At 37.7% G+C, this 26,264-nt stretch overlaps 1 protein-coding gene across 24 annotated transcripts in view; it reads left to right on the top strand.

Moving 5' to 3' along the window:
- RIMS1 (regulating synaptic membrane exocytosis 1) overlaps nt 1-26,264 on the top strand; it is a 298,538-nt gene that overhangs the window by 137,015 nt on the left and 135,259 nt on the right. For 23 of the 24 annotated variants that reach the window (XM_061358529.1, XM_061358527.1, XM_061358553.1 and 20 more), the window contains 2 exons: nt 1,324-1,667; nt 4,140-5,002. In XM_061358529.1, the coding sequence (XP_061214513.1) occupies nt 1,324-1,667; nt 4,140-5,002 (1,207 nt within the window). Of the gene's footprint in view, nt 1-1,323; nt 1,668-4,139; nt 5,003-17,201; nt 17,536-26,264 lie in introns of those variants that run through there. The other variant, XM_061358550.1, reaches the window with a different exon arrangement.

Below are 26,264 nucleotides of genomic sequence, written 5' to 3'. Positions count from 1 at the left end.
GGTTTTTTTGGTTCCTTTTAATTTAAAGTGTTTTATAATTTTGTGACTGTTGCATCATTCCTGTGTTTCACGAAACAATTTGAACGTATTTTCCATTCCAACTTTTGTCATCCTTCTTGCCCTCTTTACAATTTTACCCGTTCTTTAACTAAACTTTTATTAAACTGAAAGATATTCTTTACCATTTCCCTTATTAGCTGTCAGCTTTGTTTCACCTCTGTTTCTATTTCTGGCAAAATTCCTGCCTCCTGTATATCTTTAATACATTTTGCCTTTTTTGTTCTGTCTCAAAACTCCTTTTGTCTTTGTCTCAATTTTTTCTTTAATAGTCACTTTAGAATGCTGGTTAACCTTTATTTTTTCCTGCTAATTTACTCCTGTACACAAGGCTGTCCTGTACCGTATATAGACTGGAAGCATAGAGTCTCGCTTTACTGTGTGTGCTCTTGTTTATCTGTGTATCTGGAATATAAAAAAGAATTAAAAAAAATCCTAGGAAGAGTCATTCACTTGCACAGCTTCACTGTGATTGACAGGGACATGTTTAATTTTGATTTATTATTTACAGCTATAACTCAAACAGATGGTAAAAGATAATTTCCAAGTAGCTGATAATACGGTACTTCTGAGTTCTTTTCATTGGTGCATTTAGTTCTCTATTAGTAGGTTTCTTTAGGTCTTACCTTACATCTCTGGTAAGTAGTTGTGGATGTAGCTAAAGCCATGCACAGTAAACGCTGAATTTATTTGCAGCATAATGTTGAGTTATGTTATATGAGAAACAATAATTAAAGAAAAATACCATATGAGTTTTCTGTGACAGCAGAGGTTGGGAGTTAGCAACCTCTAACTCCCAGCTCTGGGCTGGGAATCTGAGTTGGCTCCCAGTCCAGGGAGACTGGGACTCGCAGCCCAGTCCCAGTCTCTGCCACCTGAGGTATAAGTCCCATTTACTTGTCCTGACAACAGACACCAGTGAAAATAAACCCAACCCACCCCCTCAACTGCATCAACAAGCATTGGTCATGTTGTCAGTATTTACGCAGAAGAGAGCTAGGGCTGGGCTGAGGGGGGATTGCTAGAGGTAGGACTGACAACCATTGACAGCACATTTTGGAGAAACTCGCATAGCATGTGCCTGTAGGATGCTTGGCTCTCGCCAGTGCAGTCAGTGCTTGGAGAAGCATGTTCTGGGTTCTGTCATGAGCACCAACCTCATCAGTTAAGAGGAGAGCGAGACATCATACCTGCTCTGTGATAGTGAGCATGCATTTCAGGGCTTGGGGGGTAGCTGCACTGACTCTTCTTGTTGTCTTCAACTAGGTTATGTGGGTATGCAATTTATGTCGAAAGCAACAAGAAATCCTAACGAAATCTGGAGCGTGGTTTTTTGGAAGTGGACCACAGCCTTCGCCCAGCCAGGACGGAACACTCAGTGATACAGCAACTGGTGGAAGCTCGGATGCACCGAGAGAGAAGAAAGCAAGACTTCAAGAGCGGTCAAGATCACAGACTCCCTTAAGTACAGCAGCTGCCTCATCACAGGAAGTCTCCTCTTCCAGTGTCCAGTCTGACCGCAGGAAAGGAGCAGAAGTATCACAGCCAGCTATGGGCGTGGACCAAAAGCAAGTTTCGTCAAGGTCTAGAAGTGAACCTCCAAGAGAGAGGTAATGCTTTCTGTCTTGACAGAGTCTCACAATTATAAATGCTAATTCAGTAATATTGTACAAGGCTGTCAGCTGAGCTAGTTGTGTGTCTCTAGAACAGTGTAAAAGCAAAGAGTAAGTTGATGTAATGGCTAAAGAAGGATAAAAGTTTGCTAGCAACTACATTGTCTGATTTGGTAGAAGGAAATAGAAAAGAAGGAAATAGAAGGAAATAGAAAAGAAGGAAAAAAGAGTATTTTATGGATATTCTCCTGTACTTCAATGGATTTTGATGTACACTTTTAATACAGAATTGTAGGTTACTTTAAAATACCTGCAAATTTAAAATTTAAATGCTAGTAAACAAAGTGGAGGGTTCTGGTAAAAGGTGTTCCTGCCCATGGCAGGGGGGGTTGGAACTAGGTGATCTTTAAGGTCCCTTCCAACCCAAACCACTCTATGATTCTGTGAATGAGCAAGCCTTTAACTTACTGAATTATGTACTAGAATTTAGATAAACAACCAAAAAACCCACAACAAACAAAGAGGAAACCCATCCTGTGGATGGATTCTGTCAGATATCCCTATGTGTTATCTTTTTATCAGTGATAGTTCCTGGTTTATTATTAAAATTAATACAAGTAAAAGAACTCATTTGCAACTGCAAAGTAAACATTCATTACAAACAGCAATAGTACCATCTTGAATTCAGAGAAAGTTGTGTGCAGGAATTATGTCAACCAGAAGCAAACTAGCATATTTTGAGTTAAATGAGTAAATTCCTGAGCTGTATTCACTGTGATGAATGGGTTGGAGATTAGCAAATCAAGAGAGGATAATGTGATGAAGCAGTTGCTGTTCTTTTGGCTGCTGTCTTACAGATGGCAGAGAAGTTGACGGAGCCTGTGGCAACAAAGCAAGAGCTTGCCATAAAAGGTTCTCCCTTGGCCAGAATGGTTGATTTTTTTTCATAGCTTTTAAACTTGAAAATGGATGATGAACAGTGGTTAGTAATTTACTGTGTGGGTGAGGTCTGTCAGGGTTTAGCTGCACCAAAACTCAGGTTAGTGTTATGTTTAAGTATGATGTAAATGAAAACGTGGTCCTTTTTCCTCATTCTGTTGACGTTTTTCCTCCAACATTGGGAAGACCCTCAGAGCAGTCGTCACTCCGCTGAAGGACACTTTTAGGGAATCAAAATGCTTTGTATTTCTGCTTTGCTGTCCATAAGTAAGGTGGTGATATTAATTATACTATAATTAATTATAAGTTATATTCTCTGCTTGTCATTGAGACTTTCAAATGAAGTTGAAGGATTCTGGATGGAGAGTGTTTATGGTAAGCTCAGGTCCCATTTATTGCTAAAAACTCAGGAGGAACAGGAAGTGGAGGAAAAAGGAGACAGGATCTTAACTTCGGTTATATCCAACTTTTCCTGTCCTGTCAATGCATTGTAGTAAATCTGTGATACATAATCTGAAGACGTATCAGCTGCGGAAGGGAAGATTCAGTGTCACACACACACATAAAACAAAAGGGTCCTAGTGACTGTGTTGCAGTGCATGTTCATCTCAAATACAATTTGTAGCTGAGTTCAACCTTCTTCAAAATCGATGGATTCATATGTGAACTGGTAAACAAAAGTGCAGTTGGAATGGTGAGAGAAATAAAAATACCCAGTATAAGAGGATATTGAGATTCTTCAGCTTGCTTATTCTCCCAAAGCAGAAGATAAAAGAGGAGGGAGCATAATTTTCACGCAGCTTTATGATTAATTTTTTTTTGCACTTTAACTGTATAAAGAAATAAATTACATTTTTCATCCTCTTTTATTACCAGAGAAAAGGTTGCCATTAATTTATCTCAAAAAGTCAATTTGCTTTTCTTTATATGCTTACGAGGTGACAGTTCTTTTTGGAGTTTAAATAAGTTAAAGTAAACTAGGTCAAATATTACTGTTTCTGCATGTATTCTCTTTTGCATTTTTTTATATCTATATTACTTTCTGTAATATTATTGTGGGAAATGCTCCATTTGGTGGTGTTTATATCTATACTGTCATGGTGCTTGAAGTGAATTGGACTGTTAGTCTGTAACCCTCATGACTGCCGCCAGAAAAATGGAGAACATATTCCAATACTCTGCCATAGTGCTGTAGTTATTACAAAGATGATTTTGAGTCTTCCTACTTAAGTGGGTTATTTCTTCTTATCTGCATTTATTTATGTTAGTATTTTTTGTGATTTTACTCATTAATTGGACTATCCGTAACTTATGTTTGTGTGGATTCTGGAAGTTGTTTACTATTGGAAAATAAAAAGTACTGCTGGAAGGATTGCTAGATTTAATTCGTCTTAGTGGATCCAGCCAGTGCCTTTCTATGTATTTTGCCATATTTTACGCTGGTTTATGATCTATTAACAATAACAGTGTACACAAATATTTTTATTTTGCATTCAGTTCTTCTAATTATTGTACTCCTTTTCACTGTAGGAAGAAGACAATATCTGTTTCAGACCAGAATGGCAAAGTTTTAAAGAGTGAGCGTAAGCGTGTGCCAAAATCCTCACTTCAGAAGGAAGGACCAGCAGATGACAGGGAGCGTAAAGAACGGCATGAAGGTAGAAGGCTGGAGAAAGGCAAGTCACAGGACTTGCCAGAGAAACTTGAGGAGGGCAAAGTGCCTGATGATGAAACACAAACGAAGGAAGATGAGTATCATACCCGTTACAGGAGTGACCCCAATCTGGCAAGATACCCTGTAAAACCTCATCCTGAGGAACAGCAGATGCGCATGCATGCAAAAGTTTCTAAAGCACGGCACGAGAGAAGACACAGTGATGTAGCTTTGGCACATACAGAAATGGAGGAAGCGGAGGTACCTGAGAATAAATTAGGAAAACGCTCACAATTACAGGGAACTCAGGACAGAAAATCTCTTGTGGAAACTCAGAGGTCGTACTCTATAGACAGAACAGGTGATGTAAGAATTTCTGTTTCTAAACAATTAACTAATCATAGCCCACCAACTCCCAGGCATAGTCCAGTTCCTATAGAACACGTAGAATACAAGAACCACGATTCTTTTAAAAAACAGAGCCGCCTTGATCCTAGCTCTGCTATTCTCATGCGAAAAGCAAAGCGGGAGAAAATGGAGACCATGCTAAGGAATGATTCCCTTAGCTCTGACCAGTCGGAATCAGTGCGGCCATCCCCTCCAAAGCCTCATAGAGCAAAAAGAGGCGGAAAGAAAAGGCAGATGTCAGTTAGTAGCTCAGAGGAAGAAGGGGCATCAACACCAGAATATACTAGCTGTGAAGATGTGGAGATAGAAAGTGAAAGTGTCAGTGAAAAAGGTAAGGACCTTTATGTATATTATGCACATGGCCATGGTTTGGGGAAAAAAAAATAATCTGTATTTTTCTCTCTCTCTTACCTCTTTAAAAACATACACTTTTGCTCTTTCCCCTTACCTTTCTTTTCCCAACCGAGAAGTGTCTTATAGTTGTTTACATTTGGTTTGCAATGTTTCCTTTTACATTCTTAGATGAGGTGGTTACAGGTAGCATCAGCTGAAGAGTTTCTTTCTCATTCTCTTCCCTCTTTCACCTAGAACTGACAGAATTAATAGGTTGTAGTTTATTCTCTCACTGATATCGGTGCTCCTTTAGTAACTTCTTCATCCTTTTGTCTGTATGCAGAATAATTTTCTGTGTATAAGTTAAAATGGCGAGTAAGTTCTGTAACAGTGTGAGGAGACCATTATAAAGCATCATAATCTTACTGACACCTTAGTCTTAAAATACGCAAAATTTCATTACATTTAATAAAAATATCAAGGATCTGACAGAGTTCCTTGCTAACAAGGACAGGATATGGGGCAAGGGGAGTGTTATATAGGAAAGAAATGAGAAATGCCTAATGTGGTGTCTAGATGAATTGGCTTCCAAGCTTACAAGTATGTTTAAAGTCTGTTATTTCAGTTTGTCTTCATCTGTTGATGGCAGCACTTAGCAGTAAGGAATAAGTGTAGCATGCTATGTGTTTTTAAACAAAGCCTTTCTTCTGGCTGAAGAAGTTAATCAAATTCATGAATGGTGAACAGATAAAATAAGCATCATCTGAGAAGACTGTGGTAGAACCTACCAACTGTCTTATAGCCCTAATTTGTCTTTAAGTGACATTACAGTCAGCTGAAGGCTTTTTGTGTCTTTGAAAGTAGCTTTTAGCTCTTTAGTTTAATTATCTGTGTTTGTAACTTGAAAGTTTTCTGCTGGTGTTCATACTCAAAATGCCAATGGCTTGTCTGCCTTGCCTTTTAGTTCCTGGCACTGTTTCCTGACATGTCTTTGATTTGTATATGCTAACCTGTCTGTCTTTATCTGATGTTGTGGTCTCCTGACATCCCCTAAAGATCTAGGTTATATAGAAAAAGAGACAGCATTTCTCTCCTATCCCATCTGAATAGCTGCTTCTTTTAACTTTCTGAGCATGAACTTGCCTATTCAAAATATGTAAGCTTGTTTTCTGCTCATTTTTAAGGAGGGATGGTATTCATGACCCTGAAATCTTCATCCAGGTTGTACTTAGACATAAATATCCTTGCTTTTTTTTGACTGTGGGGGTTGTCAAACACTGTAACATATCACACAGAGATGCTGTACAGTCTTCATCCTTGGAGATGCTCAAAACCTCATCAACTGTGGAGATGCTTGGGGGAATGCCCTGAGAAATCTGCTTTAGCTGACTCTGCTTTTGAGGAAGAGCTAGTACATCCATCACCTGCTATTCGCTGTAACCATTTAATACATATTTTGCCAGAATTATTAACAAAATAGTTCCAAAGCACTGGAGATAACTTTCTTTCTAACAAATGAATATCTTCCGTAGTCTACTGAGATTTTGCCTCTTTGGTGGAGAACCTAAAGGTTTATGTTGAGTTGTTTTCATGCTGGGTTAAATCTAGACAAAGAACTGTTCAGTGGTGTCCAAAAAGGTCCTCTCAAATTTCTTAAAAAAAAACAAACCCGAACAAACTATACCCTTCACTGGACACTGTTACCGATTGCTGATCACAGTTTTAATCCTATTATTAATGTAGGCTGTAGGATTCCTTATTCTGAAATGCATCATATTTGAACATTAAATGGGCTGAGTTTTCCAGTGCCAACACTGTCTTGGCAAGGGAACAGCAGTCCTCTTAGAAGGCATAAATTGCCTTCATACTTGCTTCAGAGACTTACTAGAACAACATAAACTGGACTATTGCAAATGAAATCCAGGCCTCATTTTAAAACTGAGAATAGCTTCTGCCTACTGCCATTCAATGAAGAACGAAAATCAGGTTTGGAGAAAGTTTGAGGAAAACAGATGTTTTCTTTCAAGTTTTAAAACCAAGACTTTGTGTAGAACTGGTAGATTTGTGTCCAGACAAGGTTGTACTTAACTTCTTTTATCCCACGATAGGTATGAGAGATATTCTAGGCTTCTATCATGCCGTCTTTGAAAGGGAAGGATAAAATAGTGTTGAAAATTGGGACAGTACGAGGAAGTACTGAAAGCTGCTCATGTGCTTTTTTTGTAAATAGATGTGCTAAAGGTTTTACATTCTGCATACTCATTGGTCATATTTGCCTAAATGTTCATTTTGTTCACACCATTTAAGCTTGAAAATATGCCTAGTACTTGCATATTGTCAGCAAAATGGTAAAAAGCTCAGTAAAAATCGCTTTGCATACTCACTAATGGATTCAGTTGGGAGTCAGAAGAGCATGGTAGAGTTGGAACCTTGTTTGAAAAAAACCTCCTGAGCTGACATTCCAGATTCTTTCAGTGAAGATGTGATTGTTTCATTTTTAGTTCCTTTCTTATGGTACTGGGAGGAACAGGGCAATCCAATTTCACTTCATTCTTATGACATTACCCTTCTGGTTAGAAAGTGTTGTGGGCAGGGATCTTGTTGGGATCTTAGTGTATGCAAAGGTGTGAGGTAGGGGCGTTGTGACTAGAAGGAGAGAACGTGGAAGTCCGAAGGAAAAAGGGATGCTGTGGTTTGCAGACAAATGTATTGGTGCTGGTTCAGCTCCAGGAGGAGAGATGTGACCCCTTACTTCATCCTCCTCTGGTGCTTTGAGCACCACTTTGGGTGGTAGTGCTTGGGGGGCTTTGTGTATAAAAGGGGAGGGAGGAGCATAAATCACTCTGCCCAGGGATTTCTTCCAAGTGCTGTAGCATTGCTGGTAAAGAAGGTAGCCTGTGGGCTGAGAGAGAAACCACACGTGTGCAGTAGGGTGTATAAATGGACCAAAGGAAAACATCCAGAAAAGTCTATAGAGAAAAGGAAGCTGGTTTTAAATGTTTTTAGCTGAAGTTTTTCACTGAGGTATTTCGAATCTGGCATGTAGGCAAGTCAAATTGTACTGTAACATCTGCTAGCATATTTTAACATCTGTTCTCATGAAGGGTTGGGCATGAAGTTTTCAGAAGAGCTGAATTTGTGTAAAATGTGGCTGAGCTTTAACAGTGTAAAACAAACTACCCTTGCTGGGAAGATTGTTGATTCTTAGAAATTAGTTCCAGTTTATCTCCTAGTCTGTGCCATAATTTAGATCTACATCGGATTCAGATTTTAATGAAAGTATAATCTAAAATGGCTCTAGCTTCAGAATTTTAGTCAGTGCTTACATTATTCAGTGCTATCAATATTCAGTGCTTTTGAGTAGCTGAAATTATTTGCAGCCCTTATGGAGCTGTAAATAAGTGCCTGTTAAATTAGGGCAGTAAGAAATCTGTTTTGTGTATATGGAATTATGCAGAGTACATACATGCATATGCAAATAAAATAAGCTGAGCATTAGTGGGAAAAAAGTTATACTGTTGCCAAGAAGTGCAACACTTCACTGAGATACATAGCCATATAAATAGGGATGTCATGAAGATATGTAGCTGAATGCTCCTTTAAAATTATAGCAGAGCCCTTTCTCTAGGCTGGAGAACATGCATGCTGGAAAACATGCTGGAGAGCGTTTGCAGTCTTTGGTGAGATTGACCAAGGTCTATAAGATATGACATATATGGAAAGGTGGGATGGATTGGTGTTCAATAGCCTAGAAAAGAGAGAAGCAACAACAACAACAAAGGCATGGAGAAGAACTGAGATTTAAATGAGAAAGAAGAAGCTGGAGGGGCAAAGAGTTTGAGTGCTTCTTTCTAAGCCGGAGGGTTAAGTTACTGTTAGGGAGGTTGAAGCTTGCTGACAGAAACCATGTCAACTCTAAGGACAGAAAAGCAAAGTTAAGAATAATCATGATCATAATTTCTTAGTTGAAATTGAGGATTCCTGGAAATAAAAATTGATTTCTTCATAGCCTTCACGGCAGTTGCTCTGAGATAAAAATACTGTTGTTGTTCCTGTGGCAGGCTCTGGGCCAAGGTGCAGAAATCTGGGGCTAAATCCACAGTACTTCTGACTGTAGCTTATCCTTTTTTGACACCTTTCTTTGCCTGTTTTCTTGTCTTGCATTTAAATTGCAAATTCATTGGAGCCTGGGGTTTCATTTTGTCCTTGTGCTGTGGGATTGGTGAGATTTCAGTCCATGACTGATACTCCAACTTCCCTTTATGATAATAAAATGGTATGCTTATTTATGCAGGGACATATTATTAGGTACCTTTTTCTTCCATTTATCAGAATTCCAGATTACTTTCAGGTGTCCTCTGGCACGCTTGCATTCTCTTGTGGCTAAGCGTGCATTACTTACTACCACAAGGGATTCAGTTGAGCCTAGGTTCCTGTTCTCTCTACCTATAATTTGCTGTTAATCAGCTAAATTGCCCATATGTTTGCCTGCTTGCTTTTTCTATCAGGTAACAAATCGATTTGTGCATGTTTATTGCCACCCTCTTAGAGACATTGTGGAGCTATTTCTTTCGTCTAAAAAGACCAGATGCCCACACCTCACAGCCTTTTCCAGCCTTTGGATTGTTTATTTATTTTTCATTAGTTACTGCTGCCATCTCAGACTGAAGACACATAAGGACAGGGCAGAGTTTTATACTTTTATTTTCAGTTTGAAGGATGTTTTTGTATTTTCTGGGTAAGTTTGCTGTGAGAAAAAGTCTGCAAGCACAATATACAAAGCGCAATATGCAAAAGCGTTTATTTATTGGTAGGTACATGTAGTAACTGGTTAGAATTTTCATGCTGCTAGCCTAACTTTTAATAAGGTCACTGCCTCCCGCTGCAGACACCCAACTGCTCTAAATGTTAACCGTCGTATTAATTACTTTTTGAGATGCCCAACACTTGAAGTCTCTGCATTGGTACAAGTTTGGCTTCTTAAAAATCTCTCTCACTCCCATGCATGAGTCCCTCAGCACATTCCCTTGACTGACTGCAAAAATAGTACATGAAGGGCTGTCTAATTGTTAAACAGCTTCAACCTTAGAGCTATTCTTTAAGAGAGCATAGGTCTCAGAAATACTATGAGGCTACTCAGGAAAATGCATACCTGCAGCAATATTTTTTTAGACCCTCTGTACTAAAGATTTTATTACATTTTCTTTGCAGCCATGGAGCAACTTCTACTAAAACATTTTATTTAAATTATTCTCTTTTCACATTTGCTTCCTGTCTGTAAACTCAACCTTTTCTATTTTAGATAAGCAAATATCAGCATTCTTTACTTTGTGACCTGTGCCTTTGCTGTACCTAATATGCAAATTGGACCATGTCTAACTTGGTCCACTGGGCAAGCTGAGAAATGCTCAAGAGCAGTGTGACTCATCTAAACTTCCCAAATCCAAATAATGCTCTTGAAAGGAAGGTGGGCTGTGATTGGAACAATAGATTTTAAAAGGTGTTGAACTTAATGTGTACTGTACACTTGAGCCGCAGGTACTGTGGGATTATTTTGCAATTCTAAATGAATGTCTATAAAGAATTGAAACATATGTTTATCTTTCATTACATAGAGGTTTTGATTGCAGATAAGGTCCTACCTTAATATAGGTAGATGTCAGCTGTGGGAACTTTGTGTGATGGAGAAATAAGGAGAATGGTTGTTTTCCTTGGCTACCTCTCATTGATGTTTGTAATTTAAGACAGAATGTTTTCAGACATGTATCAAGGAGAAATGAAGTACATCACACATTTATCTGGTTTTAACCGACATATTGTATGTTATAATTGTATACATTATTTTCTAGAATTTAAATTTCTAGTTTTTGAAACCTAGTCCTCAGTTTGGTAATTCTTTCCTCTGCAATTTGAGCTTCCATTTTAATTAGTTATTCTAAAAAGGATTGCTCTAAAAATGTTCTATTTAAAGCAACTTGGTCATGTTCTTATACCACTTTTCTGAAGGATTTAAATTCTCAGTATTTTTTAGAATTGCTATGGAATAGCCTTGGTTAGACTGGAGGGCACACGCTTCTTTCTCCCTCTAAAAATCAGTGGTGTTGTAAATTTGTTTCAGAATTGTCCTTCACAGAGTAAAAGTCATTTTCTGACTCAGACCTGAGCTTTGAAATTTACTACTTATAGGTAAGCCTCAGTGTATATGTTTTAATGCTTGGCTTGTTATTCATTTGGCTCTTTTACTGAAAATGTAAGTTATTTTTTCACTGGAAATGCCAACTCAAATAACTTCAACTGTAAATTCAAAGGAACACATTTTAAAACTTTGCCATTGTTGTTAAAGTTTATTAACTAAATAGCATAAGCTAATAATTAAAAATGTAGACATATTTACCTCTTTTCATGCACCTATGTTAAACTTCCATGAAATTTTATTTCATTTTTTGCTATTATTTTCATCTTATGCTATTAAAAGAGCTAGGTGCTAAGAATTTATTTTGCTGTGTTGTTCAGAGAAGAAGCAAACACCACAGTGGTTCTTTTTAACCCATTAGGAAACATATTCTTAATGATTAAAATTGTGCATAATGAGCCACTAGATGGAGCAGTCAAATCTTGTCTTTTATTGATCGCACTCTTCATACAAGACAATTTCTGTCTTAACAAATAGAGAATTGGAAGTGGAGGCACACCATCCTACTCAAACTGGTAATTTGAAAACCTTTTTCAGAACTTACCTCTATGTGTATTTTCCTGAAGGCAGATTTGCATTGTCCTGTAACTTCAGTGGCGATAGAGTATGGAATGTATTATGTAAATGGAAATTACACCAATATAGTTCTATGGAAGCAGTCATTCATTATGTGAGTTGAGTCTTATCCTCAGAAAAAAAGTAAACACAGCAAGAAAATGCCACTGGTTTTGAGGCTCACGAGCCAGATTTCCAACATTTTTGAAAGCTTAGAGGTACACATTAATGGATGACTGTATTTGTGCTGAAGAAATCTTGCTGATACTTTTGATAGTCATATGTTTTCTTCCTACTTACCCAAAGCACTTTTCCTTACACCCAAGTTTTTTTATGCGCATAGGGTAGTTGTTACGGATTTGACAGTAATAGAGCTGTCATCATCCTTAAGCTGAGACTGTATGCGGGAGGCCAAAAAGCCTCCTGGAAATAGGAATTGAACTGAATGCTTAGGGATGAATCCAGTTGTGCTGCTGTGGACTCCTTTCCACAGAAAATTTGCTCTGAAATCAGTTATACAAAAAGTTGATTAATCTGTTTCTGTTAATCAGTTTTAAATCTCACCATCAAGGAAGTCTTATGGAGTGGCTATTCCTACAAGCCACTAAAAGGAAGCGCTTCGTAATACATTAATTTTTGCCAGTGAGGAGGTTTGTTTGATGGGTTTCTTTAATACACAAATGTACCATTTGCATTTTGACAAAACTTTTCCTTTAAAAAACCAAACCAAACCAAAAAACCCCCAACTAGGACAACAGATAATGATATTAACTTAAGGCCTGTTGCCAGACATCAGTTATCTGTGCTATTGTGGATCTAATCTTACTTTGACCTAGAAAATTATTATAAGGATTAGGAATGAATTTTCTGGCAATACTTAAAAAACGTGGTCACCATTAAACCCTGCATTTAGATGGGTGGGGGTTTTGAGTGGCTTTTTTGTTTGTTTTGTTTGTTATTGCTTGGATGCTATATAACATGTTTAAATAATAGAAAATGCTATTTAACAGTTTGACCTTTTGAAATGTTCGATGCTTATGGTACTGCTGCTCTAATATCTAGGTTTAAATCTGAAATTTTTAAAATCAGAGGATCTAGGAGGAAGCAGACTTGCAGGAGAATCTGGAAACTAAATCATGCCTATGCAGATAGAGGATGGGGGAAAACAGAATTTTGTTAGTAGCACAGTACTAAACAATTGGCAGTGGAACTTGGAAATGCTGAGTGCAGGAGCAGTTGATAGCAGGATGTTTCTTTCCTGGCTGTTGCATACCTGCGTGCCTGAAGGTGTTTCTATCGTTTGGTCATGCAGCAGTGCTCTTGTGTCTTCCACTCTGCTGCAAAATGGCAGGTGATGTTCTGTAAAACTCTCCTAAAGGACCTTTAGGAACAGTGTGGCAAAGCTGCTTGTCAGGGATGCGAGTGGAAGGCACACCATAGCCTGCTCCTCATGTGTGTGTTTAGAATGTGTTTTTCAGACAGATACCAGGTTAATTCACTTCTACTTTGAACTGATTGGCTTGGATCAAGGTTTGAACTAGAAGCTGTGGAGTAATGACAGCATGACACTGATTTAGCCCAAGCTAAATAGGAGGCCAAACATATTAGTGCCAGTATGTCCTTCTGTTGATGTGACTACATCATTTCTGCTTTGGTGCCTTTTTTTTTTTTTTTTTGCCAGCTGGCCAACAGTATAAACAGAATATGCTCATGTCTGAATGGAAAGGAACACTGATGAGCTCTGACAGGTTTGATGGGTGTTTGAGAGCAGACATTTCTTTTAGTGTGTCTTTTTCACTGCAGTCATCTCAGTTCTTAATCTCTGTTTTTTCTTAGAAGTTATGAGAAAGGACAGGCCAAACTGTGTCAATCTGTTGAAAAGAAAATCACTTCTGTATGTGTGGATATAAGTGTATATTTATATGCAAATACATATATTTGTATAAAAAGGATTTTCTTATGTAAATGTTAAATGGTTGACAGTTGTCCTTGCAAAGTTTGTAACTATTTTGCCAAAGAATCTGGAAAATACTCAGTCTTCTTTAATGGGCAATACTTCACTGAAGAGAAGATGCACTTTTGCTGTGTCAGTGTACAGAGAACAGAAGTGTTTTAATTAACCCAGTGTCAGCTAAACTCTGCACTTCAGGCTATTAGAAGCAAGTATGTTTTCTCTACTGTATAGCCAAAAGCTGCATCCAAGTTTTCTATGATCCCAGGAGTGCATCTTGTTGTCTGGCGTGCTGCTAGCTGAGCAAAGGAAAGCGTTGATTCCTCTCCATAAATCTTTGTTTCAATACTTTTTTGCATATTTAACATTTCATCGCTAGATGAATTTCAGTCCTTTGACTATCACTTGAGTCAAGTGGTTATGTCAGTTTTCCACCCACCTCATAATTCACCAATCAATCCATATCTCTCTGATTTGGATACAAGGATATTGTGAAAGACTTGGTTGAGAGCCTTGCTGCAGTTACATTAAACATTATCTGCCTCTCTCCCCTTTTCTGCAGGCATGATTTCCCTTTGGAAAGGGAAATTGCTGATGGTTCCCATTCAGCTTCTTGACCTTCATGTCCTCAGGGTTGCCTTCCAGAAGGATTTGGTCTGTAACATTCCTAGGGACTCAGATTAGCCTTCCAAGTTTGTAGTTTCTCAGGTCCTTTTTCTTGCCCTTCTAGAAGGGAGATGTGGCATTTGCTTTATCCAGTCACTGTGAATCTTCCACATTAGCCAAGGCCTTTCAAGGTGGATCAGACAGGGCTACAACACAACAAATCGCATACAACACCTAATATTCCATCTCAGATTCCTGCAATTGTGTTACAATCAATTCTCCATTGTAACTTGACTTTGAGGTCTTTTCTGTTGTTTCTCTCACTTCCTAAATTAAATTCCAACTGAAAGCATAGATTTTTTTTTTTTTTTCCTGGAATTGCTCTTTCTGTGCTTCTGAATTAAGCTTAGGGTCATTCTGTGGCTTTCTTCTTTTAAAAAAAAGTGTTGTAAACCTTTTGTTTTAGAGAAAAGCTGCATTTTCTTCCAGACATTAAACTGAATAGCACATTTAATGTTTGGAATTTGACCTTTTAAAACTTGACAACCTGAAGATTTGGATATCTCTGTGATTATTGTTCAGTTTCATTCTTTTCTAATGGCCTTATAAAATTTTATAAATGCAGGAATCTCATACATGAATTAAGATCTAGAATAATTATTAACAGGAACATTAGGAAGAAGCGAAAATACGACGGTTAAAATCTAAGTATTAGATACAGAGTGTAGCGTGCCTCAGAGGATAATGGCAGTAAAAACCTCCTGAGATTCCATAGGTAATGTTGTCCAAAGCAAAGGTTGAAAGTGTGCTATGACTTAATTATTTATTTTTATTAGCACAACAGAAAGGTAACCAGATTTCCAGTTAGGTTCGTACTGTCTTGCTACTATTAATGCATGTAAAAGTAAGTAAATCAGCTGTCAGCATTTGATTCTCAAACTGTCATGTGGGCCTTTTGGGCAACCAGAACATTCTATTTGACAGGGGCTGGGAGGAATGAAAAGCACCCTTAGGGATGTGCAGTACACGGTTGGTGACACTGTCCTTTTCTGCAGAATGCCCTTTCTTACCTCAGAATGCTCTTCTTTTGCTCCTCTCTTCCCCTGTTTTTCATCATTTACTTGCATGTTCAGCATATACATTCAGAGACTTCTAACTTTTAAAGCTGAAGCTGTTAGACAAAGATAGGCAGGGCTTTGACAGGTCTTATGGCTAGGAAGCAGTGGGTAAAATTGGTGTTGAGGACTGCCCAGTGTGGGGACAGAAGAGCAGACAAAGATTGCATGTATCTACCGTCAAGGGGAATGGAGGACAGTGAGAGCTTTGACAACACTGTGAGGCAAAAATAACCTGTCTAAATACATTTGAGAGAAGACTTTTTCTTCACAAACACGGCATTCCATGGGAATGCTGGGAGCAGGAAAAGGCAGAAAATGAGCCCCATATAGTGCAGACTAGTTCAAAAGTTCTGAGGTTGTAGTGAACAATAAATACCTGCTGAGTTGGGTTGTGGCAAAATCCCTATACGCACGTCCTGCAAGGCAGGTGAGCATTCAAGATCCAGGTGAGTTATGTTCTGAAAATGAAGCATAGCCCTCAACACCAGCTCTGGCAAAACAGGAGGACATCATTCAAGGTCGAGTGCAGAAGACTCAGTGGGATAATGGATGTGCTGTGGAAGCACTGGGCGCTTGTCTTGCTCTTGTCTCTTGTCCCTTTTGCAAGGCATGTTCTCCAGCTTCAGGATAAAGCTGGGTATATGATCCCTTGTCAGTAGATGTCCAGGTGATCACTGTCTCTTGGATTATATGAAGCCTGGCCATCATCCTCCAAAGAAGTATCTCCTAACAAGGACACATCAGTGAAAAAAGCAGATGTAAACTGTCATGTTGTCATTCTGCTAATACTATGCTGCTGGGGAAACCTGAAACTCAACAGTGGCCAGGGTTCTCAGACTGAGAGGTGAAATCGGTGTTAAGCACCAATATTTTGATCATGTGATCCGGAACTACAGGGAAACAACTTGATTAAAACTGTATTTTCATTATTATTAGTAGCTCTATATAAAGGTGAAAGAACTGTAAGATCTCATTAGCTTAATTATTAATCTTATTGCTTATAAGCTTCCCTTTGTTTGCTTTACTTTCTCACATTTTAGTAACCAAGGAGGCTTTTATTTTTTTTGTATTTCTGAAGTCCTGCAGTATCTAGATATGCTGCAGAGAATAGTATATTTTTAGAGGACTGTCTCTGCCAAGGAAATAGTTTTGCCATTGTATGGTTTGGATATGATTAAATTAGATTAAATTCTTTAGCAAATGTTATTACTTGTAATTCACTAATCATCACCCCAAATATGCTGGGGAAGGTTTTCTTATCTCTTTTATCTTGAGTATGTAATTTGGAATGTAAAATGTTATTTCCAGTTTTTAATTTAGCATATATTTTTCTTATATTTAATTACAATTCCATGCACACTTCTGTTATGTAAGAAAAGTATTAAATCATCCAATTTATTTGAAAAAATGATAAATTTTTCAAAGAGCCATTGTGTTTTCAGTGTACTAGAAGTAAATCTACAGCTTGGGAAGTTTTACGTAACTTAAGAGCTGCATTTCCTTTCACAATTGCTTCATTTATGCAGTTCATTAAAACTTGTTCAGTGCACCACTGCTGAATATAAATAAAAACTGCAGCAGTAGTATAGATTACTTGGATGCCTGAGCCTGAGTCTACTGCTGGCTTTAAAGCACTAAGAAACTTCTTTCCTGTTCTATCTGCAGAGGAAGGAGCTTTTTTTGCCTATCTTCTTTTCCAAGGATTGTTAATTCTGGATTCCTAAAATCATTAACTCCTTCTAGAGACTGAAACTCCTTCTCATTGCAGCAAGCGTCTACAAACTAATGCAGTAATCGATGCTTGCACTACACTGCAGAGATTTGTTTTGATGGCAAGAGCCCTGTTTGGTGTCACCAGTGTTGAATGCTTGATGCTGCAGAATAATTTGGCTTGGAATCAGGACACAAGGACCTTAAGGACTTCTCTTCTATCATATCCTTCACACTGAAGTGGATTTTTGCTTGCATTTCAGTTTTGCTACAGTTACAGGCTGGAATTCGGCAACCTACTAGATGCCAGTTGTGCTTTTTTAACCGTTCCCTTGCTGATGCTGCTATGTTTGCTGGGTTTCTTCAGTTTCTGCTCCATACGTTGCATTCAGGGTCAGGTAAACAAGTTGCTATACAGTGCCGAGGGTTTAGATATATTTTTGTATTTTATATTATTTTAAAGTATATTTTTGTATAAGCAAATTTCTTTAACTCTACAGTTTGAGTGAAGATGATGTGTCCTCTGAATGTAAAGTATTAATTGTAGAAAATATTAAGGTTAAGCAGGGAATAAGGAACCATTTTGCTTCTAAGTCTGCATTTCAGTTATGTTTATACTTTGAAAGCTTGTGTCAAATTTTATATTAGTGATGCTACATGGTATGAGTTTTTAAATAAAAATCTGTATTTTGAAAGAACACATCAAAACGTAAATGTGTTTCTGAGAAGTAAAGATAATATTCTGATTGCATTATGACTGGTTTGTATTTTGGAGAAGTCGTGGGTAAAGAATCTATACATTTACTTTAAAGAACAAATAATGACCTTGTGTATTATTTCTCTTTGGCAGAAGACTATTGATATGTCTTCAATCCCCTGAACTGTCCTATTGTTAGTAGCTTTAACAAGTTCAGATTGGAATATGATTCTGTTACTTTTATTTTTGCATTTTATTTGGGGAAGAGAATATTCAAATCCATGTACATAGAACGAGAATATGTTTGCTTAGCATAATATGTAGTTATGGTCATAATAATAATGGCCTATAATAAATTATGGTTGTGGTTTTGTATATTATCTCTGCATCATCATAGTGATGTCCTTCCCTGATTCAGAAAGTGCAATGCATCAGCCCTCTCCTGGTGCTGGTGGTGGTAAATATCTGTATTTTGGAATAAGGTCCTCAGCTAAATCTCTGCAGAAGCATTAGAGGAAGTGAGAGGAAGGAGTGATGACTGCAAGTTCCTTGGGGATTATGCAGTGTGTTGAGAATAACAAATATCTTTTAAGCCTTTTATTTAAATAGTTGATAGGAGTGTTTGTAAAAGTAACTACAGTTCAGTTAAGTATTCCACTTTGGTAATTAATCTGTGTACTGCAAGAGGACAACCTGAGAGACTGGGCTGTCATCAAGGTCACTTTCATGTCAGGGTGTTGATTATGTGTGAAAGTGCCCAGAAGTCAAACCATGATGCAGAGTAAAAGCAAAACCCAAACACCACTGTCAAAACTTTAAGTTCTCTATCAGTTTGCCCTGTGGGGGGGTTTGGTAAAAGGTTTTAGACAAGGCACCTGAGCCTGGCCTCTGGCCAACCCCTCAAGGGCAAAGGTGCTGGTTTTCAGACATCAGCAAGACTTGTATGCTATCCTCTCTTATTACCACTCTGATAGATTACATCCATCCCATCATCTTCTGCGCAGCTAGTCCTTAACTGGTTGACTGACTTTCCCTATTTCTGCACCAGTTTATCCTGGTCCTAGTGTGGAGCCATTTCCTTGTCTGCCCTTTACTGAGTCGTCTTTTTTTTCCATTTCCTATTTTCAGTTTATCAGGATAGATTTGAAGACCAGCCCTAGTGTCCTGTAACTAGCCATTCATTTCTCCTTGTAGTCAAGTTACCTACAAATCTAATATGTTTCTGTTTTTTTTTTTTTATCTAGAACGGTAATGTGAGTGTTGACTATTCCTATATCTCAGACAAACATGAGTTTGCTTAATGAATACTTCAGATTTTTTTGTTACCAATTTTAGCTGTGTAGAATATGTTTTTTTAAATAGCTTTTCCACCTTATGCTTGTTTTATTTAGATATTTTTTCCGGTGTGACTCGAACGTGGCATGCTTATAAACGAAAGTCCTGCTCAACTCAACATACTAGATATCTGCTGTAACCTGTGTTACTGCAGTGGTAGGAAATGACGTTGGGTTATTATCGGCACTTTGGATTTTTTAGGTCTTGTCTTTTCTCTTACTATCCTGAAGGTGACTTGTTTTGTTATGATGTTTTTTCAGGAATTGATACTAAGTTAACTGGACTGCAATTTCTAGTCCCTCTTTGCCTCCCCTGACCTTTAAAGATACGTGCTGTGTTTGCCCTTTCTTAGTTTTGTGGAACTTCATCCATACTCCCTCGATTCTCAGGAAATAATTTTTCCTGGTAGTGAGGTAGCTTCAGATAGGTCTGTAAGTATTCCAGGACTAACTGAATTAGCCTAGCGTGTACTATGTCTAGGTAGTCTTACTGCTTGGTACAGGATACCAAGTACCAAGGACTAAATATTTGCAGAATGATCTCAATTGGTTTTGCATACTTTGCTGTTTGCATTAATTTTGTCTTGTATGCTTCCAGGTACTCTATCAGTGAGTGATATTACTCTCTCATAGGCAAATTCTTGCTGATTGTTCACCTTCTTCTAGCAAATGAAATATTTATGACTTAGCTGGTCAGTCTTTGCATTGTTTTCTTCTTCTGTATTTGCCTGGTTCTACTTCTGATATTGGTATTATTTATTCAAGTGCTTCTGTGATTGCTGGACTCCTTTTGCTGTCATGGCTGCTTCCATATTTTCTCTAAAGTTGGGGTGGTTTGGTTTTTTTGTTGAGTTTGGTTTTGGGTTGTTGGCTTTTTTTGTTTTCTTTTTATAGAAATGTTTTGGATTTTAATTCTGCTCAGCTTCATTCCCATTTTAAAGATGACAAAGTTTATTCACTTTCACATTCTTAACTATTTCTTCTCTACTGGTGGAAAGCAAAGCTTCAAAGGTCCTTTGCTGGTTGTTTTCCTAGTGTCAATGATCTCTCACTGTGCGCTCCAAGGATTCTTCCTGCAGTATTCCCTTCTGAACTAGAGAAATGAAAACCTTTAAAACTTCTTGTTATATTCAAATGCAGCATAATGGAGGATTCTGATGAATGCTTATAATAAAAACAATTAACCACTTCTCCCTCAAACAACAAAACAAAAAACACCCAAGCCCCTCACCAGGCTCTAATCTTCCTAATTTCGTGTTCTGGAATAGGTCCCCACCATGGTACTGCTGTGTTTTTCTCTTTAACCATGACCCATTTAATGTGCTGTGTATTTCCTCGTACAGTTTTGAAGCTTGGGACAACTAGGAACTTTTTCTCCTCAGACTTTCATTTTCATTGTAATATTTGGGATTAATATCTTCCTTCAATTTTCATGAAAATGAAATCATAATTTGATCATAAAATATAATCCGTAATTTCTCAAGTGACTTGTGCAGCTCTGTATGACTGAGTTCGTGACATTCAGCAGAAAGGGTTACTGTCTTTCTGCCTTCCCATTCCTGTGGTCCTGCAGATAAGGAAAAGCCTTGCTCCCAGTTGCTGCTGTTTCTATGAGGATGTTGTTTATAAACACTGTGAATTACCTTCTGTATCTGAGCAGAAATGCTTTTCTTCTTCCCCCACAGTAGGAGAAATAGGAGAAATAGTATTTTCAAATATGCCTCCATGGGCATATTTCATTTTGGTCACCATTTTTGCAGCAGGTGCTACCAGGCCACTGATACCGCACTGGGCATCGTATCCTTGGGACTTCTAAGGCTCTTTCAGAAGCTTACACTTTCTACTGTTTTGCTTATCCTTAGTAAGATTCCTATGTACTCTGGTACTGGAGATGCACCCTGGGGGTTGAGGAGAATTTACTTTCAGCTTTGATTTTTGAATTATAATTTGTTAATAAATCAGCCTTTAACAAATATTAAGATAAAGAATATTCAACGGAATCTTTTTTTTCTTTTTTCTTTTTCTTTTTTTTTTTTTAAGGGGAAAAATACCAGAAGAGACCAAAATGAAAATATTACATTTGTTTGCAATTAACACCTACTCAGCTCAATTGGTTTTAAATATCCATGGGGGGAAGAGGGAGGGAAGAAAACACACACTCGCAATTAACCAACCAACCAACCAACCAACCAACCAGTAACCTTCCCCGACGCCCCTCCCATATTGCCCCACCAAAACTAAAATAACCCCAACCCCCAAGCCACCACATACCCCACACTTAAATAGCTGAAAACGTTTTAAGCTATTTTGCCTATATGGGCTTTTTAAAATACTTTCTCCCAGCTCTCTTTAAAAGGCAATGAAACCAAACCAAAAAAATCCACCCCCACCTCCCCCCCCCCGCCCTGAAACAACCCCTAACCCAAAAAACTTTAATCAAACTAAAAACAGAACCCCAAAGAGAAACAAACCAAACAAAAAAAAAAAAGGGGGGGAAACAAAGTGTTAGCTGAAGAACAGCACAGCATACTTGAAGTGCTGGCAGTTTTTCCAGAACAGCAGAAAAGTTATTAAGAGCTGGTCAGGCTTTTAGTGTCCAGGAGAGCTGTGTATCCATGTCTCCGAAATTACTAACCCATGCAATATTTTGAGATAACTTGCCCTACATTTTACAAATTTCATCCTACACTGAACAGAAACATTATCAAGAGATCATGCCAAATCAAAAACAGGGTTTATAATATGCAAAAAGAAAGGAGCTCAGATAAAACTGTTAACATAAGCTAGTGTCAATATTGAATTAGAATTAGATAGCAAAACCAGATTTATTCTAAAAAGCTCTACATTTCATAAAGGAGATCTCCATCCATCCATCACATGCATGCATCCATCCATCCATCCATCCATCCATCCATCCATCCATCCATTCATTCATCCACCCATCCATCCAGCTACAGAATTATTTTCCATTCAAGAGAGTAATCAGTCAGCAAAATCAGCACTCAGAGCTAGCACTGAGACAAAAAAAGTTTTCTTAAATCTTTAGATACCACAGTATCAAAAAATCAATTAAATGTTTGCCTGCTGATTTGTTGTTCTTGATACTGAGAACCATGTTTTCTGGTATCCTCAAGAAAATGTTTAATAAAGTTTTTAAAAGAACTTTTCAGATTAATGGGAGTTCATGTATGTTGTTTAGTGTTTTGCATCTCTGAGTCTCACCAGGTTCTTCAACACTTGAAAAGCTTTCTGAAGACCTTCTGAAGACAGTTTTCTGGGGGCCATCCCTTTGCGAAGTGCCTGTATTCTTGGATTCACATGCTTACAATAAGACTTACACATCCTCAGGATAATATTTTGACAGTCTCTGAGATAAAAAAAGCATCTAGCTGGAAAGGGTTAATGAGCTCTTCAACCCTATCAGTGTTTGAATGAAGGGACGAAATACTGTTGTCTCAGGGAGTCCAATGAGCAGACTCCCTAGAGGTTCAGGAGACTTAGAATAGCTTCGTTGTTACGAGTTCATATCACAATATGAACTTGTGTTCATATTAAAAGTTTTAGAAACATTCACAAATCATCAGCTTGTTACTTGACTTCATAGGTCGTGATTTTTGGCTTCAAGTTTTCAGTTGGCAAGATTAGTAATCTTTGCTTGTAGTAATCCATAAAGCTTTCTAAAAACACAAGATGATTCAGGTAGGAAGTCCATGTTGTGAAATATACAAATGGGCCCAGATGTTTTTGTGTTGAAGTTCTTTTGTTTTTGTGTTGAAGTTCTTTTGCAAGTATTCCTTTAGAGAAAAATTCTTGGAGAAAAATTCTTAAGCCATCAAGGAACACAAGTGCAGTACTTTCTTCTGAAAGTGAGTATATGTAAAATGTACTAATTAAAAAAAAAAGTCACAATCTACAAAATACAGAAGCTTTGCTGCATAAATATGTGGATAAGAAACTTGTTATATTGAGCTGAATGATCTGAGAGGCTGGCTTCATCTTTGGCAGCATATGTGCCAGATCTGTACCCCAAATATGAGTATTATACATATGAGCTGTCACTTGTATGGAGTACTAGTCTTTATTTGAACTTACAGAATGTTAGCTTTCAGAGTTTAGGACATGTGCCAGCAGGGAATTTGAAGCCAATGTGATTATGTATTTTCTGCACAAAATAAAACCTAAACTTCACAGTCACGTGCTGCATTCTTCCCGCATACTGCATGAGCCAGCCTGCCCTTTAACTGTGTAATTGGTAAAACACAGGCCTTATTCTGCAAGGATTTAAGTTCTTAACTGTAGGTATCTGAAGTGTGTTGATTTGAGAGGAAGGAGATAATGGCATTTTTGTGATGCTTTCTGTATAAATAAGTAGGTAGCTTTTGAATTCTTTGGTTTCCACTTGGATGCTAGGACTGTCTGTCAAGCTGGGTACTTGTGTATTTTCTCTTCATGTGGTTAGTTAGCAGCTTGACTAGAATGATTTAAACATACATTGTTTATACACTGAACTAGTTTTCTAACATGATAATGTGATTACTATTTTTATTTTTTTTTCTTGGGCATAGGAGTACTTTCTTGCTTAACAGTATGACCTATCACATCTGTAGCAGAAGATGGATGTTTTTGTTGGTAATAATAGTGTGCTGAACACATTTACCAGCAGCACACTGAGTGGTCTTCTAACTCATGAAAACTCAAGCTACGAAGGAGGAAGGCAATCAAGTTGATACGTGAAGTATCTTTACATTTGTTAAAACATTCTGTAGCTTGATATATGGCATCTAGTGATCATTTCCGTAAGTTACTGATCCAGTTTTGTAGGCACTGTGGAAGATGTAACAGAGGATGCTCTGGGTCTTTGATAAAGCTTTATTGTCTGTTTAATGCAGGCTATATTTGACTCTAAAAATTAACAAAGGCAAATAATTTACCATTGCATGTGTTAATTACAGTGATTTAGTCTGGCTATACAGGAAGACAGTCTGTACCATAATTTTAAATGCCACCTCTGAAAATAATTGGCTAAGTTTCCTAGTTACATGATAGAACTGCTTTGTTAGCAGCTGACATGTTAGGCTCAAGTAAGTGCCTAACATGGGCTGACTGACTCTTATCATTAGACTGTCTGTTTCTTGTCTTAAGTAACTGCTGCAAATCTAGTGCATCTGGTTTTGAGCAAAACACCAGAAGTGCATTCTTTGCTGAAGAGCAGTCTGAATGCAGCCAGGATGGATTTGGGGTCTGGAAACATCTAGGGGTATTTTATCTCTGGTATTCAGGACTCTTTGAAAATCACCGTGGCTGGTCATACACAATAATGGACTTTTTTGAGCTTGTTTTGGCTTTGCAAGGGAGACAAGGCTGCCACTTTCAGCACTTCTCAGCTTTGCAGGATCTCACTTAAAACCACAGTATCCCAGGAGTAGCTTTTGGTATGGGTAGTGCCGCTGAAGATGGAGTATTTTAGAGAAAACGTGGGTTTGGTGCTATGAATTTTGCTTTCCCTTTATTTTGAAGACAGGCAATTTGAGAATTTTATTCCCCATCTTGAAATTTGATCAAAGACTGCAAAAGACTTTCACAGAAAAAAACCTCAACACATTTGTGTCTTGAAATTAGATTTTTGATAATAGCTCTTTGTCCAAGAGTAAAATAATCAAGCAGCAGCATGTTAATAGGAAAAATATTTAATTGCTGGCAGGATGAAACTTCTGAATTATTCCCTCAGGAAAAAAGGTTCTATAAATATATACTTGTTTCACTCCATACGTCGTAAGTAAATTGTGCATTATAACCACAGATACATTTTTAATAATATGCTCTAAGTTGAAATATGTTTTATATGTTTTAGAAATATATCAGTAATGTAAAAAATAATATTTTCATAGGGTCTTATGTTTAAATTTTTGATACTTCCAAAGTATTTTTTAAAAAAGTGTTTAAGTTTTTAGAAAGAGTTTAAGCCTCTATATCAATTATTTGCTCCATAGAAAAGTTGCTTTTTCTTCTCCATAATGTTTTAAATTTGTCTTATTTTACTATTTTTTTTAGTGACTTTTACCAGCGGAGAGAGTACGCTGTGGATAGGGGGGTTTGTTGTGAGTTTTGGTGGGGTGGTTCTGAGAACATCTGAAATTCTTAAACTGTGCTCTAAGATTGTAAGTTTTTGCACATTGTTTACCAATTCCTGAGTCTCTGCAATACTAGTTCAGTAACATCATTTTGTGTAATTAAACAAATAGTATGACAGTGCAAGAACAGCATAAATAGGTGTTAAGTAAAGAATAGCAATGACATAGGATGATCAAGGAGAAATTGTTTTTTCTTGAAGCATAGCTGTAACAGAGAACTGAACTGCAGATGTCAAGACCCTCGTGTCAGTGTTGATGGCATAATATATTTTTAAAGCTCAGTTGGGGGTTTTGTTCCTTCATGTTTTAATTCATATGCTCTATAGGTGTTTATGAATATAGATTAACTGACATTTTCCATTGTCAGCTCCTTTTTACAGCTGCAGATTCAGCCAAAAGTTTGTATGCCAGTGCTCTAAATTGGACTGAATTTTAATAGGACTCTTAAAATTAAGCAATTTTTCAAGAATGTGGATTTTTTTAACCCCAATTCATACATTTCTGCATGTAGACCTATCACTGTCAATTGAGATTTTTAATATGACAGCTACCTTTATGCTTTCTCAGCATAATGTCCATGCTCCAGCTCAGCAGAGCAGCACAGTGCAGTTCCTGCACTCAGCTTCTGAGATCAGAAAGCAAAAAAGCCATGGCAGGCTGCATGGGACATAGCTGATGACTTGAAAGCGCAGAACAGACAGGAAGGGTGAAAGGGACAGAAGCTGAAGGTTTAGGTATGAGGAGGAGGGGGTGATTACTATCAAGGCTGCTTTTTGGTGTTACTGTTGAGTCCATTACTGAAAATTGGAGAGCTCTGTGCCCAGGTCCCAGTTTACTGCTGGCGCTTGGGGTGGCAGTCTGGTTCATGGATTTGTTGTTCTTGTTGCAATTTTGAAGTCTATAAAGGTGCAAGAAATGATGCTAAAAATAAAATATGAAGTTAAGCTCTCCAGAATTGCAGACCA

This window comes from Neopsephotus bourkii, unplaced genomic scaffold (assembly GCF_033783945.1).
Source record: "Neopsephotus bourkii isolate Nb327-2 ecotype Australia unplaced genomic scaffold, CSIRO-AGI_Nbou_v1 NB_947, whole genome shotgun sequence".
NCBI lineage: Eukaryota > Metazoa > Chordata > Aves > Psittaciformes > Psittacidae > Neopsephotus > Neopsephotus bourkii.
This window is presented reverse-complemented; position numbering and strand designations above follow the sequence as displayed.